This window comes from Halteromyces radiatus, assembly GCF_025201355.1.
Source record: "Halteromyces radiatus strain CBS 162.75 chromosome Unknown BX664scaffold_3, whole genome shotgun sequence".
Taxonomy (NCBI): Eukaryota; Fungi; Mucoromycota; class Mucoromycetes; order Mucorales; family Cunninghamellaceae; genus Halteromyces; species Halteromyces radiatus.
The window spans coordinates 3,380,604-3,396,260 of NW_026251689.1; the positions used below are offsets into that span (position 1 = coordinate 3,380,604).

Below are 15,657 nucleotides of genomic sequence, written 5' to 3' on the forward strand. Positions count from 1 at the left end.
TATCCCAAAGCTTTGGCTTGTTATGACCGTGCTGCATCCAAAGGATATGCTCCTGCTGAAGAAATGTTAAACCGACAAGCTGCTCCTCGCTTGATCAATAATAACAACAACATCAATAATGATAACAATACCAATCATATCAATAATAATGATAATCATCATACCCGCCCATCTCATTCCCATCATTCATCCAATTATTGCTCTATCATGTAGACATCATTCATCATGTAAAAAGATTGTTTATTGAATATGAATATAATAAAATAGAACGATAGTAATAGTAATAATAATAATAAAAAAGGGGATCTAATCTGTTTTGCGTAACATCAATCGTTTACCTACTTTACGAGAAGAAACAGGTGGTGTAGCACTTGAAGCAGGAGAAGCGTTTGAATTACGATGCGAAGATGAGGCACTAGATGAGGTAATTTCATCCGAATTGGAAGTTCCGACAGAATACTGATCCTCTTCACCATTATCAAAATAAGAATAACCATTCACCAAAGAATGAGCTTCTTCCATGGCCAATAAACGTTGACGTTGAGACATGCCACCTGGGTATTTTTCATTCATTAACATTTGTTGGATATCAATCAAGTATTGTTCCAATGTTGCTAATAATCGTTCTGTTTGTCGATGTTTGGAAGACGCTACAAACTAATGAAAATGAAATCAGTTATATTTTCCCACGCCTCTTTTTTTTAATTTTTATTTACCGCAATGCCATCTTCTTTAATAATATAACCAATACCAAAACCATCAGATACAACAGGACCAAAACCAAATAAACGAAGAGCTGGATTTCCACAATTCGAAGTACTAAGTACTGTATGATTCAATGTATGCCATCCAGGATCAGAAAAGATTAATGGTTTGTTTTCACCTTTATGAAGTCGTTCAAACAAACATTCAAGGGCGTACAAATGACGATCTTGACCTTGACCCTTAGCACAATCCTTAGTCAGTTGAGTATGTTTCTTCAAAGCCACCCTTAAAGCATCCAATTTCATTTGTGGTGTACTATCTTTGCTATAATATGTCTTGACAAATGCTGATGATTGTTCTGTTACACTGCGTACTGATTCTGTTCGTCCATGTAAGAATGTTTTCGTCATCGCAGGTTCATAAGTACATTCCAATTTTCCATAAAGACCATAATAAGCTGCTTGATAAGCCATCTATCAATCATTAAAAAAAGAAAAAGAAGGGTGAGCACAATTTTCTATAAATATCAATATATCACTTACTTGAACAAATGCATCCGGTGACATTTTCATATCGGTGATGAAATACTTTCCATATTTTGTGAATTCCAATACTTTAACTTCATTTTGTAAGATCAGATCCGATAACCGTGTTTCAGCATAACGTATACCAAGAGCCAATTCTTCCGTCATTTCCCATTCAATACGTCGAGGATTAATATCAAAGGATGCATCTGAACCAGAACCAGATCGAGTACGTGGACCACGAGGAGGAGGACTTGTATTCTTCTTGTAAGAATGGAAAATGGATTTAGTTTGACTATTGATTGTTTTGGCAAAGCGTAAAATAGTGTCGGTGTATATATCGGATACAAAACGTAATACGGTGTGACCATCCACTCCTAATGAATCAGTTTTAAAAAAAAAAGGTGCGATGATTAAGTAAGCTATCTCATTTTTTTTTTTCATCTTATTTACCTGTGTGTTCAAAATTGATGCCAGCACTTCCATTTTTACAAACGATAATCTATCCAATGAACAACATCATCAGTATAATCTCTTTTTTTTTTTTTTGTATGACTTTTACCTGTAACTTGTCATACCATCTATTGGTACATGTACCAACTTGTAATCCCTTTTCCAATTTATAAGTTCCACATAACATATTCGTAGAGAGATCTTCAATAGTAGCAGGTTCAACATGATCCAAACAAACCACAAACAAAGCCGAATCAACAACACGAAGAGCATCACTATTGTTTTGATTTCCTTTTTGTAAAGAAGTCCGTAAGCGAGCCCAGTTGCGTCGATTTTCCGTAGTCAATACACCAATAGCATTTTTAGCGATATCTTGAACAGGTACTTTACTAGCATCACGTACAATAGCACGTAAGTTGGCAGCAATTTCCTTTTCAGTTACAGCTATTTGACCTTGATCATCAAATACATCAAAATGATATAATTGAGAATGTGCCATCACTACCACATGTTGAGAAGCCTCTTGACTGGCTGTGGACATGAAACACCCATGTTCTTCTGTAGGGACACGCGCAGTAGCAAATAATCGATTGAATTGAGACATACATAGAGGAATACCACGAAATACATCAGGTTCCAATTCATGGCGTCGAAGAGCATCAATAAACGTCACAGTGGAAGCAATTAAACTAGAGGCTCGTACGATTTGATCATTACGTTGAGGAGTGGGATCATCTTCAAGAAGAAAGAATGGATTCAAATTCAATACTACCGAGTTACTGTGTTGAAGATAAGCATCATACCTAATATTTTATTAATGAAAGAAAAAAAAAGTGAGTTTGAATTAAAATAGAAAAAAAAAGAATAGGTTTTTTTACCAAAATTCTTCAATATAAGAGGATTGAGTAGTTGCATAGGATAAAAGTTTTTCTTGAAGTTTAGGACCATCGTTTTCCAAAAAAGATTGAACACTTTGTTTGGTTTTTTCATGATCTTGTGTTGTCTAATAATAATATTAAAGAAGAATGAGTTATAAAGTCATTTATATATATATATATATATATTTTTTTTTTTTTACCTGAAGTGGTTTCAAAGCAGCAAGATAACGATCTGTTGTTGCTTTTAAATCTGGTACAGGAAGTTTAGGAAGTTTATCTTGATATTTGAATGTTTCTCCTTGATATTCTACTTCTTCAGTAGGTTGAGTCATTGGTGATATATAGAAAAGGGAATAATCAAAAGTAAAGAATGAAAGAAAGAAAAGAAAAAAAGAAAAAAAGAAAAAGTAAAAAAAAAAAAAAGGATTTCGTGGGGAAAGATATAGCTTTTTGATTCCGGGTTCCGGCTGAAGTTAACAGGGACAAAGTTTGTGTGGGGTCAATGGGCCATGAAAAAAATAAAATAAAATAAAAAAAAAGTCAGTGCTAAGTTTAAGGCTTCAACGTGGAAAAGAAAGACGTGAAGCTTTGGAGCTTGATTGGTTCCATTCATGGATTTGATCGGAGCTTATACTATGTTGCATTTGGGATCGGTAAGATGTAAAACCTTAATTTTACTTTGGGTTTTTCCCTTCATCGCGTTTTTATTCTTTTTTTCTGTGCTGTGATTCAAAGGTCTATATGGGATTTGAATATATTTGCGATGATTTTTCTTTTTAATTCGTAAATGGATGGTACTGATGATTAGTTGTTGATGGTGGAGATGATGGATGATTAATAGTTGATGCTTGATAATTGATGATTGGTAGTTGATGATTGATGTTTAATGATCGATGTTGAATGATTGCAATCAATAGTGATTCTCCTCAAAAAAAAAAAAAAAAAAACTGTCCTCTATACCTTCCTTGTGGCCTATCCTTGTTAAAGATCCCTAACAATTCACTTTTATCTAACAAAGTAGAGGAGTAAAAGAGGGGCTTCTTACATCATGCTATACCTATCTCAAAATGCGACTTTTTATATAGCTGACTTTTTTTGCCTAAAGTCTTCAGGATCTTCTTTAGAGTTAACTAAATTTGTTCTCATACATATGATGCACTTGTATTTCTATCATGCAGGAAACAACGCAGATCAAGAAGTTCTAAGGAAGAGCAACATTTTTTTTGTTACTATTTCCCCCTTACTGAAATATCTTTTGGCACGAGGCTCACTTTTTCAAAAAACAATAACATGCGTCTCTTATATACTAAATCGATTTAAAAAGACAATAGCAGCAGAATGCGACCAGTATTTCGATCAAGTATAGTGAAAGTAATTCAACATAGGATTCAATTCCAAAAGCCAAAGAAAAAAGGACTTCTCTTAAGTGGAGGTGGTCACTCCCTGTATTCTATACATCCTGCATAAACGGATCAGTTGGTTCACTAACAAAAAAGTAGTGCGATAGATCTGCAAAAGGAGGTACGCCCCTCATTTGATATAGGAGCAATGTATTGACCGAACTTGCATAATTGTTTGCGGAACGATTATAAAAAGATCTCATTTTGAATCCAAAAAAAAGGCCAATCATCCATTTTCATCCATCCATTATGGTCTTGAAATGCATTTTACTTCTGCTTGGCTATCTATATCTTGTTCTCGCAATCGAATGTCCACAGGGCGAATGGTCTACATGGAGTGAACAAGAGAACAAGGAGGTTTGTCTGAAAACACCGGATCAGTACACAAGAGCTACGAGACCCAGAGGTAATTATGGCAGGCGAAGAAAATGCAGTGCTCCAGAGCCGCAAGGTTGCCTCCAGGATTACACTGAAATCATGAAAGATCCCTCACAGTGTTGTAATGGAATGGCAATTTTCGCCACCTATAGCAGGGTGATGGAAGTCAATCTCCAATGTTATGGCGCATGCCTTGACGAGCGCAAATGCTCCCCATCGAAGTGTAATAGGAAATGCTTTGGAGACACTTGCAGAGATCCCATCGAAGGCACAGAATGTGGAGGATGTGGCCAAGATCCTCTGCAGTATGGTTGTTGTAAGTCAACGGAAATTTTAACACTACTGAATATTGCACTAGAGTTTAATTGTTTTGCTATTTTTTTTTTTAATCAGGTGGCAGCGGTGTTGTAGGGCACGATGGAAAGTGTTATTGCTTTAATGGTCATTGTAACGCTGATACCGACTGTGAAACGCCTGACCTTTCGAATCAGAAGCGATTCTGTTGTCCAGATGGGTCTTGCAGAACAAGCTGTCCACCATAATAATAAAGTGAAAAGGTCTTTTTTTTATAATTGAAAACCACACCATTTTTTTGCAATTTATTTTACTCATTTATCTTTTTTTCTCCACGTATTTAAAAATGAATAAAGTGACTTCAATTGAATGAACGAAAAAAACAGGCTCATTGATTTGATAAACTGGTTTCTACTGTTATAATTGCTTTGTTGAACCGTGAAAAGATACGGATTCATGCAATTAAGGTCTGAGTCAGAAGTAGATTCTATTTTTTATTTATTTATTTATTTATCAGCTTTTTCTTTTCTTTCTCACCTTCTTTTCTACTTCTTCTCTGTCTTCTCAATAATTACCTTCTCCGTTTTGGTTGTAGAATATAAACATGTTTTTTTATACATAAAGCTCTCTGTTGTCTTTGGTCAATTGTTCTCTTTACGTTGTCTTACTGAATCAAGTTCAAACAATTATTGAAACTACGGAAACATGTATATTTATTGCTGTTTTGTCTGTCTAAGCAGATTGGGCGAGAACATTGGTACTGGCAATACGAAACTGTGTAGTCGAAACGCTTGAAGCAAAAACTTGTTTTTTTCATTATTCTACAATCACCGAAGATGAAAGGGTGGACAGCGCGTTGCAACCACATATCCGTGAACATGTGTTGATTTATGAACTTACAACAAGGATTAGATTTAGCCAAAGATGGAGCAAGAGCTACAATCAATTCAAGACTAGCTGTCCCTCAAGGCGCTTTCAATGGACCTACACCTATGGACTTGGATTTTTTTAAACTATACGACTGCGCGCAATAAAAAGCCATTTCTCCACTGTCAAGAAGACCCGATTATTCAAACTGCTACCACTATACTCGCCATTCTTCTTTGACGCTTTTTTTTCGTACGATCCTGCTTTTTCCATAATAAAATCACGAATAGGCTCCACTCTTGCAAAGAAGAACGCGACATAGAAATTTGGGCAAACACATTTGATTTCAGAAAGTTCGACTGTGACAATGGTATGTAGAGAGTACAAAGGAGGATATGATAGTATTGTCTTCCTCTATTTTTCTAACAATCTTTTTTTTTTATAGTTTATATGCATTCGATGTCCAGGAGCAACCGGCCGAAGAACATCAACAAAAGAAGATCTTCAATTATCTTGTCCGAACCGATGGTGCATCCGTGGAATCATATTCAACATATCGAAGCCAACGAATACGTTCGCTGAACTAGAATGAGAAGACTTTTGTGATCAAGAGATACGATCACACTTTCACTGTGTGTGGTGTGGACCCTGGTATCAAGGATGTCTTCTGTGCTACTGATGGCAATGGCGATTTCCGTTCTTTCAGCAGCGCCGAATTCTACAGCAGAAGTGGGGCCACCATGCGAATGAAACAGACCAGAACAAAAAAACAGCAGTCGACACCAAATATCATCGACATTGAAACAGCTATCCCAACGCCAAAAATATCAAGTACAACGAGGTTACCCGAGTATGTACGTTACGTCCTAACGAATACTCTTAGGCTTCTATGGTGATAATCATTTTCGAAAATGTCGCTTGCTAAACTATGGTGGGAAACAGAGAACGGGGGCGGAAATGAAGCATATCTTCATCAATGGTGGCAAAAAAGGAATACAACATCAGCAACGTCAAGAGTATCCATTGTGAACGTCTTTTTTTCCAGTTACCCAATAGTGTCGAGATCACATAGCCAAGGCTCATAGCAAGTATGTCAAATTTTGCGCCTACAATGTGGTCGACATAGCAAGGTTTTCGGAGGGAGTCTCTCGGTTCTTCTCTGCCATTGGCATATCAATCGAGCTTGAGAAACTCATTTGAAGACGAAGGTAAGTTAAGAATACAGTATGTGATAGAAAGATATGTATCTGTACGATGAACTAACTTTGTTCTCCTTTTTTTTTTTTTATGATATCCAAGAATGACATCTTCGCATATGTGGAAGTGGCAAAACAATCAAGATACCGATCAAGAAATATGATCTCCTTATAGTTATTGGATAGTATTGATGACCTAATTATCAATATGCCACAATAATATCGAAATGCATGATGGACGACGAATGGAATTTTTCTCATTTACCCTTTGATTTTATGGATTGCAATAGCAAGGAAGCAGTAGACTATATTTCTTGAAAAAATCATCCACAATCATCAATCATCTCTTTACTCCACCCCTCTCTTTCTTATTATTCGTTTAGTCGGTTCTTTGTAGTTTATCATATCACATCACTTTTACAACGAATAAAAAGGATCATTGAATTATTTATCATTGTGCCATTCCCTTTTTTTATTTTCTAGCTTACTTTTTATATATCGGTTTACTTTGTAGGTAAAGCCAATGGCGAAGACATCATTATTCTCATATACTAACATGATGACTCCCTAGGTATTCCAGCTTCCGTCACAAAAAGATCTTTTCTCATGAGCATAAGTCAGTATAGCCTTGAAAGAGTATAAGTTCTATTAGATATATTTGCATTTTTCTTTGCCTGAACAGATAGTATTGACGATCCATAGTCTACGTCCTCCCAAAAGAAAAAAAGATAATCCACACATCTTGTTGTTCAAATCAATAGTATTTTTTTTAAAAAAAAAAAAATCCAGTCAAATCCCAGAGTTTGTTTTATTCAAAATAAAAAAATAAAATAAAAAAATCTATCTAAAGAGTGGTATTAATATGGTAAACTAGTGGCACGTTCTACATAATTACTGGGGAATACACCTTGTTGAGGTTTTTCACCATCCTTGTAACCCATCCACCAAATATCATCTTCAGCATCAATGACAATGATAGGATCCCCTTTTTCAAATCCAAGTTCCCCATGTTCTCGTGCAGAGAAATCAAATTTGGCAACATATAGATAAGGATGATCCGCACTACAATTGGCTTGATCCTTATTGGCTTGATTGTTTTCCAAAGCTGCTTGCATGGCTCGTTTAAAATCGTCCTTGTATGGTTTACTTTCTTCCTTGGTTGTCGTACCACTGGGTAGTTCACCTCTTGAGGAAAAGTAATCTTGAATCATCTTTTTCGATGCTGCTCGTCCATCTAAAGCTGGATGACCTTGCTGTTGTGATGAAGATGATGATGATTGCTGTTGTTGTTGTGATGATAATGATTGTTTTTGTTTTTGTTGTTGTTGTGGTTGTTGTTGAGATGAAGGTAAAGATGATTGTTGTTGTTGAGATGAAGGTGAAGATGATTTTTGTTGTTGAGATGATGATGAGGAGGATAGGTCAAACGGTTTTGTTAAAAATGCATGTGGATCAGATTGTGATGAAGTATCTGTTGGCGCAGTTGGAGTATCCGCAAAAGAAGTATCTTCAGCCACAATTGCTGACCATCGGAAGGCACTGGTGGAAGGATCAAACTTTTCAGTCGTTGATGGAGACTCCTGTTGAGGTTGTTCATCATCACCACCATAAGTAGTGTCGTGATAAGAAGCCAGAGACGATACAGATGATCTTCTTGAGGATGCAGGTGAAACAGATGAGGACTTCAATACTGGCGGTTCAATGTCTTGAGGAAGGATCACCGAAGAAAAGCGTAAACTAGATTGATATGTATTACGTTCCGCACTACGTTTACCACTGCTATTACTACTGTTGAAACTAGTTGATGGCACAATTTTGTCGTTTTCCTTGATGTCATCATGCATAGATACCATACTGATGTTGCTGCTGGATGGTAATACAGGTGCCACGGTTGCCATGGTGCTTTTTTCAATGTCGGGAGTAATGGTAGTCCAACGAGCGATATCTGGATCAGATGAAAAACCTTCGGATAAAAGTCCTTTACTGATTGGCATGGTAGAAACATCATGAATAGATGAGGTATAATCGCCCAATGAGTATTCAGAGTACGTAGATTGTGTAACTGGTTTGACTTGTAGCGTATCTTGCGCATTATCAGAATTGAAATGAGTCCATCGTACCGTATTTTCTGTTCGTTCCTTATCCACAAAAGATTGCTGTTGTCCTTGTTGTTGCGCTGGTACTTGATCTTGCTTGTTGCTGTTGACGCCCATGCTTCTGCTGTTATTACTGTTATAGTTATCGATATTATTGCTCTTGTTACCGACGTTGTTACCAATATTGTTGTTGCTGTTGTCATCGTTGCCGATATTATAGTTGTTATAGTTGCTATAGCTGTCGATGTTGTTACTATTGATGTTGTTATTGTTGGTTGTGGTAATGATCGCTGGTTCGTCAAGGGCTTTATGATCCAGTGATGAAGTATACGTGGCAAATGGAGAGGATGTATCAGCTCTTGATGGCATCGTTCGATTGTTGTTGTTGTTGTTGTTGCTGTTAGTGACTGCATGTTGTCGGTTTGTTTCATTATTATTGCTCATCATCATTGCTGTGCCAATCATTCCTGCCGCACCAATGCCTGCAGTGGTTGCTGTTAAATCTGCTGAAGCCACATTCGTCGTCAGTGTAGCCGCACCTCGATCAGGTAAAGTATGAGTCCACATCACTTCTCCTTGTTGTGTATCTAGTACTGTTCTATCATTGTTGACAGCATCCATTGATGTCACTGCTGGTGCTGGTGATGTCGTCCAATGTACCGAATCGGTCGCCAGGCGTTCCACTTGAGCAAGACTCATACTGGGCATTGTCATCATAGTCATAACAGCAGGCATACCGCCACTACTAGGGAGCGTGGATTGTTTTTGCAGTTCTGATTGAATGTGTGCTGTAGAAATAGCATCAGTCGCACCATTTGCTGTTGTCCAACGTACATCCCCTTGTACAATATTCTTATTGTTGATAACAGTATCATCATTGTTGCGTTTGTTGTAATAAGTTTCAATGGGTCCGGCTTGATTATTATTATTATTATTATTACTGGTCTGTTGAGAAGAGATCACACCAGGTTCAGAGACGGCCATACCGAGAGTAGCAGATGCACGGAATGGATTGTAAGAAGATCGCTGAGTCGTAGGAGTCACCATTTCTCTTGTAGTAGTGGTGGATTGCATTTCACGAGGACCATCAAAGGCACCAGTGGGATTAGCCAAGTAAGCAGCAGGAGGTGGTGATATATCTTTTTCATTCGTGGTACCATTGCTTGTCATAGAGGCAGCACCAAGAGTTGTAGCACCAAGAGTGGCAGCACTAACAACAGTACCGAATTCAGCTTTTTGACCAATAATACCTTTTTCATTGTTGCTGCTATCAGTAAGAGAATAGAGACCAGTAACAGCATTTCCAGAAGCAAGCATCTCCAATAAAGCTTCTGGTGTTTGTGGTGGTTTTCCATAATAATTCCAAGGTTGCGCACAATCGACTTTAGCTTCTTGACGACGTTTGACAAACATCACCATCAAAGATGATAAAATCAAAACAAATACAACACCGAGAGCAGAAGCAACAGATATAAGAATCACTAGAGGAGTAGGCAAATGTCCTATGATTGAAAAAAAAAAAAAAAAAAAAAAAAAACGTATAGAAATTAAGTTTGATATATATATATATATATATTTAAGAAGAAAAAAAATATGACTTACGAGTATTGTGGACACTCATACTATAAGATTTGAAAAAGACACGACTAAATAATCCAGAGGTACCATCTACAGCAGATGCCGCAAGATAAGGGATCCAATTCGTACCATTGTATAATGCCGCACTGACGTTTCCTTGTCCCAGATTTAAAAATCCTGTTGCCAAAAGAACAGCCTTTGAATTGCCAGCAAGATTGGATGTCGTATTGGTCACTGTTGGTAAAACCGATAGTTGTTCAATGGTACTTCCAGGTCCTAATTCTTCATCTAATCATAAAAATGAAAAGAAAGGATTAGAAACAAAAAAAAAGATTCATATTATACTGTAATGTATTTACTTGGTGAAGAGAATTGTTGACCATTCCACATTCGAATATAAGCGGTTGAAGTATTCGTCCTATACATAGAGACACACACAAAATAAATGGAATATAATCATTCATCAGTATCTTATGTTCACATATTTTTTTTTTTTTAGTGATCCACTTACTGTCCAGCAAAAAAGGTGGTACGAGTATTATTATCATACGAAACAGTATGACAAGGCCCAGGCAAGCCATTTTCAGTTGTATCTGATGAGATAGTATCCCAATAATTTCCACCATAATCATAAGCTGCAACAGGTACTGCTTTACCATTTGCAAGTGTCAAATTCCCAGCTACCATCAATTTGTTCTATAATAAATACAACAATAAAGAATGAGTATCCTCTCTTAAAACTTTTTTCATTTTTTTTTTTTTAGTCATACGTCGATAAGAACAAAGTCAGTAACATTGCCAAGAACACCATCACCCAAATTATTCCATTGGTATTCATTCATATCCAAAGCACAAACACCATAACAACTAAGAGAACCACCAGTGCTGAAATTACCACCAACAATCACCACACTATCAGCATCATTATACTTGATCACATTCACAAGAGTCGGTGATCCATCGCTGGCTAGGAAAAGTAAAAAAAAAAAAAAAAAAAAAAAAAAAAAAAAAAAAAAAAAAAAAAGTAGATGTAAAAAAAAAGCTTCATTCTTTCATCATAAATCCTATAATATTCTCGAAAACTTACTATGAAGATCAGGTACATGGACAAACGTTTGATTTACCAAATCATAAATGGCAAAAGAGTTTGCACCTGATGGGGTAGATGTAGAGAATTGTCCACCAATAAAGAGTCTATTACCGACCACCATCATGGTATGAATCGAACCTTGCCATGCGTCCGCACCAATCCCTTGCCATTGTCCATTTTGATACATGGCCACATTGCGAATGGTTGCTGTTGAATTGCTAGGTGAAGATAAAGTAAATGAACCGCCCAGAATAATCGTGCTTGCATTTCCATGTTGAGGATCATTCCAAAATGCGCCTGCCGTAATCACATCTGTTTGCATACTAGCATTTGGTTGAAATGGTAAGGGTGCCAAGGGTATTGTTTGATTATTCATATAAACAAATCCATGAGCTGCATATCGTTGAGCACTTTTGATGTTACCAAGATAGAGTTGTTGTCGCTGTTGATCTGTTGCTGATGGTGCTGCCATTTCGGTCGTATATACAATTCCGGAAAGATATGGCTGATCAATACTAGGTGCCCATCTACTGGTTGCCGAATACCACCACGCATTTCCTGACGTCGTATTTGCAATTATCGTTCCCGTAGCATCGTAAAGTCCAGTATAACTTCCAGATACAAGTACATGAGTTTGATTGTTGCCTGTCAATGCTACTGTTGATACTGGCCCATTGACCCCTCCATCCAGATTGACCCACGATTGTTGTTGTGTATTGTATTTGATCACATTCTTTGAAGGAGGTGAAGTTGTTGCTACTGTCGCTTGTGCTGGGAAACCATCAAAAGCACCACCCACATAAAGATCTATCCAAAATGAAAAAAAAAAATAATGACAATAAGAACGTGATCCATTTTGTAACAATTTTATATCTATTTATTTTACCTGATCCAATATGAGTCAAGGAAGATACGATTCCATTAAGTCCACCAGTACCAGAGAGAGGCACTAATTGATTCGTTTGACCATTCAACTTGACAATATTGTGATAACTCATATTTCCAGCATTTGTATCGGAAAAATTACCACCAATATAAAGATCACCATTGACAATATCCATAGTATTGACTTGAGATTTCCAAGGTAGATTATTTGTCTGTGGTAAAGTGGACCAAGGCAATAAAGTATTGTTTGTGGTTGATTGAACAGATGGATTATAGACCAAGACGCTAGAGAGTCCAGGAATCGAAGCTTCTTTGATCCATTGTACTTTATCGGCGACAAGAATAACATTGCCTTTCGTTGGAGTGGTTGCTGATTTAGATACAGAGAGGACGACACGAGGTTTGAAATTGGCAGTAGTAGGTGAAATAGGACCAGTATATATTTTATCTACGCGATCCCCAGATGTGTTTTGGTCAATGGTAACAGTAATAGGAGAAGTACTATTTACATAGATTTGAAGATCTACTTTTGTTCGTTGTTGACATTTGTTGTTACATCCAGGAGTATATATAGAGATGGAGTAATTGCCAGTTTGTTCAGGTAGATTGGGTGTAAAAGTGACGGAATTGGTATTTGTTTTTAATTGTTGTGCTGGAAAAGTAGAAGTCAAATATTGCGTGTAACCTGTTTGTGCATTTGTCCATTTGCCTTTTGTGGTTGCTGTAGCTACTGGTAATTGTTGTTTTTCGGAAGCGGAACAATCGGGAAAACCACCCACATTACCAGCATGAACAAAAATTTCTGTAAAGAAGAAAGATATGAATAAAAAAAATAATTTTGTTTATTTTTTTTTTTTGTTAATGTTACCTGATTGATAAATTTCCACACTTGACAAACCACCACCAAGACCATACCAAGAAGAGATATCAATACGAACACCAGTGGTCATATTAGGATTGATAACAAGGAAATCTTGGAATTGCACGGTTGGATCATTAGAAAGTGAACAATTATTGGTACAAAAACGTCTTTGACCAGTTGATGGATCCACATAAGATAAATTCAAATAATGATTTTGAGTTGTTGCCAAAATACTAAATTGGTAATAATAATAATAATAATAAAAAAGGGGGGAAAAGTTAATATAACAATGAATAAAAAATAAAGATTAACTTTTTACCCAAATTGATTTGTGCCACGACCTTCATAGAAAGTATTACCCAATCGAAAAAGAGAAGGAGAAACAGCATAAACAAAGGAAACTTCCCAATGACCAGGTGTATTATCTTGAAGTAACCAAGGATGATCATCTAAAGCAGAACAAATGACTACAGAAGCATCACTATAATTAGGATCAGATCCTTCAGCAGTAACAGTCTAACAAATAAAAATAAAATAAAAAATAAAAAAAATGAATAAGGAGTTTCAAAACAAAAAAAAAAAAAAAAAGGAGGAAAAGGGAGAATAGATAAATAAAGAAAAAAAAACTTACAGCGGGTTTTTGAAGATTGATAGGTTGACTTGCAGGAGCATGATTAGATTGACCATCGGTAGTAGAATCAAATTGACCAGCAAAATAAATGGAACCCTTGAATTTTTCAATTGAATAAATTGGACCATTAACACCTTTCCAAGGTAAAGAAGACCAAGTTCCATTCTTTATCATCCATACGGCCATACTACCGCCATAATAAGCTAAAGAATCACCATATTGAGGAGAAGATGTAAAAGGAGCCAAAAAGTCACCACCAACATAAATACGATCTGTATCACAATAAAGACTATAAACTGGACCATCTAATCCTTTGACAAGTGGTGTGATTTGTCCAGTACCATCCTTATTATAACTAAGTTTGGCAATATTCGATACGTTTTGTTGATTCAAAGTAGAAAAGTAACCACCAATATAAAGATCGTTACCTTGTTGACAACTCGTATAAATAGAACCACTAATAGACGTAGAAGCCAAAAGTTGAAATAAGGTATTGTTTTTATATAAAAGAGCTGAACCAGTATTGAGTTGAATTTGTGTCAATTGTTGAGTATCTGTCACGAGTGAAATCCCACCATACCAACCAGCTAAACCCATTTGTTCTAATGAGGTTAAATCTACCATTGAAGTCACTGAAGATGGAATAGTAGTACATGATATAACTGATAAAGTTGAAGTGAAATACAATAGTAATAAAAGTATCATCATTGGGTTATCGTGGTTTCGTCGTTATTGTTGTTCTCGTTGTTGTAATAGGTATTAGTGATATTATATAACAAAAAAGGAAGGGAGTGGGTTTTATATATATATAAAAATTTAAAAGTGATGGTATTAAATGAACATAAAGAAGAAAAAACAAAAAAAAAAAAGGAATGGACTGTTTTAAGTAAAATAATAATAATAAAAAAAGAAATAAGGAAGAACAAGAAAGAAAGTCAAGCATGGTAAGAAGGCACAAGGTAAGGAGAAAAGGTTACACACGATGAAATTGGCTTCAATTTTGAACTCCTTCTATTCAATCATTTCATCCTTTTTGATTGGTTTATTTGATATATAAAAAGTAACACGACATTTTCCTATGGTTAAATGAATTTCTTTCAAAGAAAAAAAAGTCACGTGTTCTTTTCTTTTTTTTTTTTTTGATCTGAGGATATGCTTCGATTCAAAAAATGCCAACATCTTGTTATTACCATTTTTAGTATGCACTTTTGAATTAGTTTTTCAACCAATATTTTTTTTTTTTTTTTTACATACCTTTGCCAGTTTTACATTCAACAAATCAAGTATAAAAAGATGATCATTCATATCTCGTTCCTTTTATCAAAATAATAATTTGTACTAGATGAATTCACTTTTGACTTTGATCTTATTGCTTTTATCTTGTCTATGTCTTACATTAGCCTGTGATCCTGCTTGTACTTCAACAGGTGAAAGAAATGGAAGATGTAAGTAATTTTCCATATCAAAGACAGGATTTAAACAACGTTTTATTTATCAATAGGTTATTATAATTGTTACGAAGGTGTATGCCATATGTCTGCTGCTCATCATCAAGATCAATTCTTAAGAGGTTTACGTGGAAAAGGTTATGCTTGTAATGCTGAAGGGAATACTGTTGTTGTCTGCAATAAAAGTGGCAATTTTGGTGATTGTTATGGTCACTACTGGGGTTGTGGCTCTTCCTGTTGAAACTTTCTTACGATTTATTTAATAAGGGGAAGAGATCATTTATCCCTCTCTTGAAATAAACAATCTGATTAAACGTCCTTTTTTAAATGATCATCATCTTTCTTATTGAAATTTCATTTATAGGGAAAAAA

The 15,657-nt window shown here is 35.9% G+C and overlaps 4 protein-coding genes across 4 annotated transcripts; 2 read left to right on the forward strand and 2 right to left on the reverse strand.

The window, feature by feature from the left end:
• Positions 1 to 224: 224 nt before the first annotated feature.
• Positions 225 to 2,983, reverse strand: BX664DRAFT_295701 (acyltransferase ChoActase/COT/CPT). The gene is made up of 7 exons (XM_051542164.1): positions 2,761 to 2,983; positions 2,561 to 2,685; positions 1,792 to 2,485; positions 1,683 to 1,731; positions 1,248 to 1,606; positions 717 to 1,178; positions 225 to 657 (listed from the first exon to the last, which is right to left on the reverse strand). Exons 1-7 carry the CDS (start codon positions 2,890 to 2,892, stop codon positions 307 to 309), a joined length of 2,172 nt encoding a protein of 723 aa, XP_051402243.1. The 5' UTR covers positions 2,893 to 2,983; the 3' UTR covers positions 225 to 306.
• A 1,536-nt stretch (positions 2,984 to 4,519) lies between these two features.
• BX664DRAFT_348977 (uncharacterized protein) lies at positions 4,520 to 6,528 on the forward strand (the record flags this gene model as incomplete). The annotated part of the gene is made up of 5 exons (XM_051547589.1): positions 4,520 to 4,643; positions 4,732 to 4,852; positions 5,945 to 6,035; positions 6,111 to 6,330; positions 6,383 to 6,528. 5 exons carry the CDS (start codon positions 4,520 to 4,522, stop codon positions 6,526 to 6,528), a joined length of 702 nt encoding a protein of 233 aa, XP_051402244.1.
• Positions 6,529 to 7,552: 1,024 nt separating this feature from the next.
• On the reverse strand, positions 7,553 to 14,706 carry BX664DRAFT_295703 (cortical protein marker for cell polarity-domain-containing protein; the record flags this gene model as incomplete). Its single annotated transcript, XM_051542165.1, has 12 exons — positions 13,838 to 14,706; positions 13,526 to 13,722; positions 13,213 to 13,439; positions 12,346 to 13,146; positions 11,457 to 12,266; positions 11,140 to 11,336; positions 10,881 to 11,065; positions 10,729 to 10,787; positions 10,394 to 10,657; positions 9,757 to 10,293; positions 8,299 to 8,400; positions 7,553 to 8,202 (listed from the first exon to the last, which is right to left on the reverse strand). Exons 1-12 carry the CDS (start codon positions 14,543 to 14,545, stop codon positions 7,553 to 7,555), a joined length of 4,737 nt encoding a protein of 1,578 aa, XP_051402245.1. The 5' UTR covers positions 14,546 to 14,706.
• A 286-nt stretch (positions 14,707 to 14,992) lies between these two features.
• BX664DRAFT_358185 (uncharacterized protein) lies at positions 14,993 to 15,526 on the forward strand (the record flags this gene model as incomplete). The annotated part of the gene is made up of 3 exons (XM_051548014.1): positions 14,993 to 15,016; positions 15,092 to 15,282; positions 15,339 to 15,526. The coding sequence occupies exons 2-3, from the start codon at positions 15,180 to 15,182 to the stop codon at positions 15,524 to 15,526; spliced, it is 291 nt and encodes a 96-aa protein (XP_051402246.1). The 5' UTR covers positions 14,993 to 15,016; positions 15,092 to 15,179.
• Positions 15,527 to 15,657: the final 131 nt, after the last annotated feature.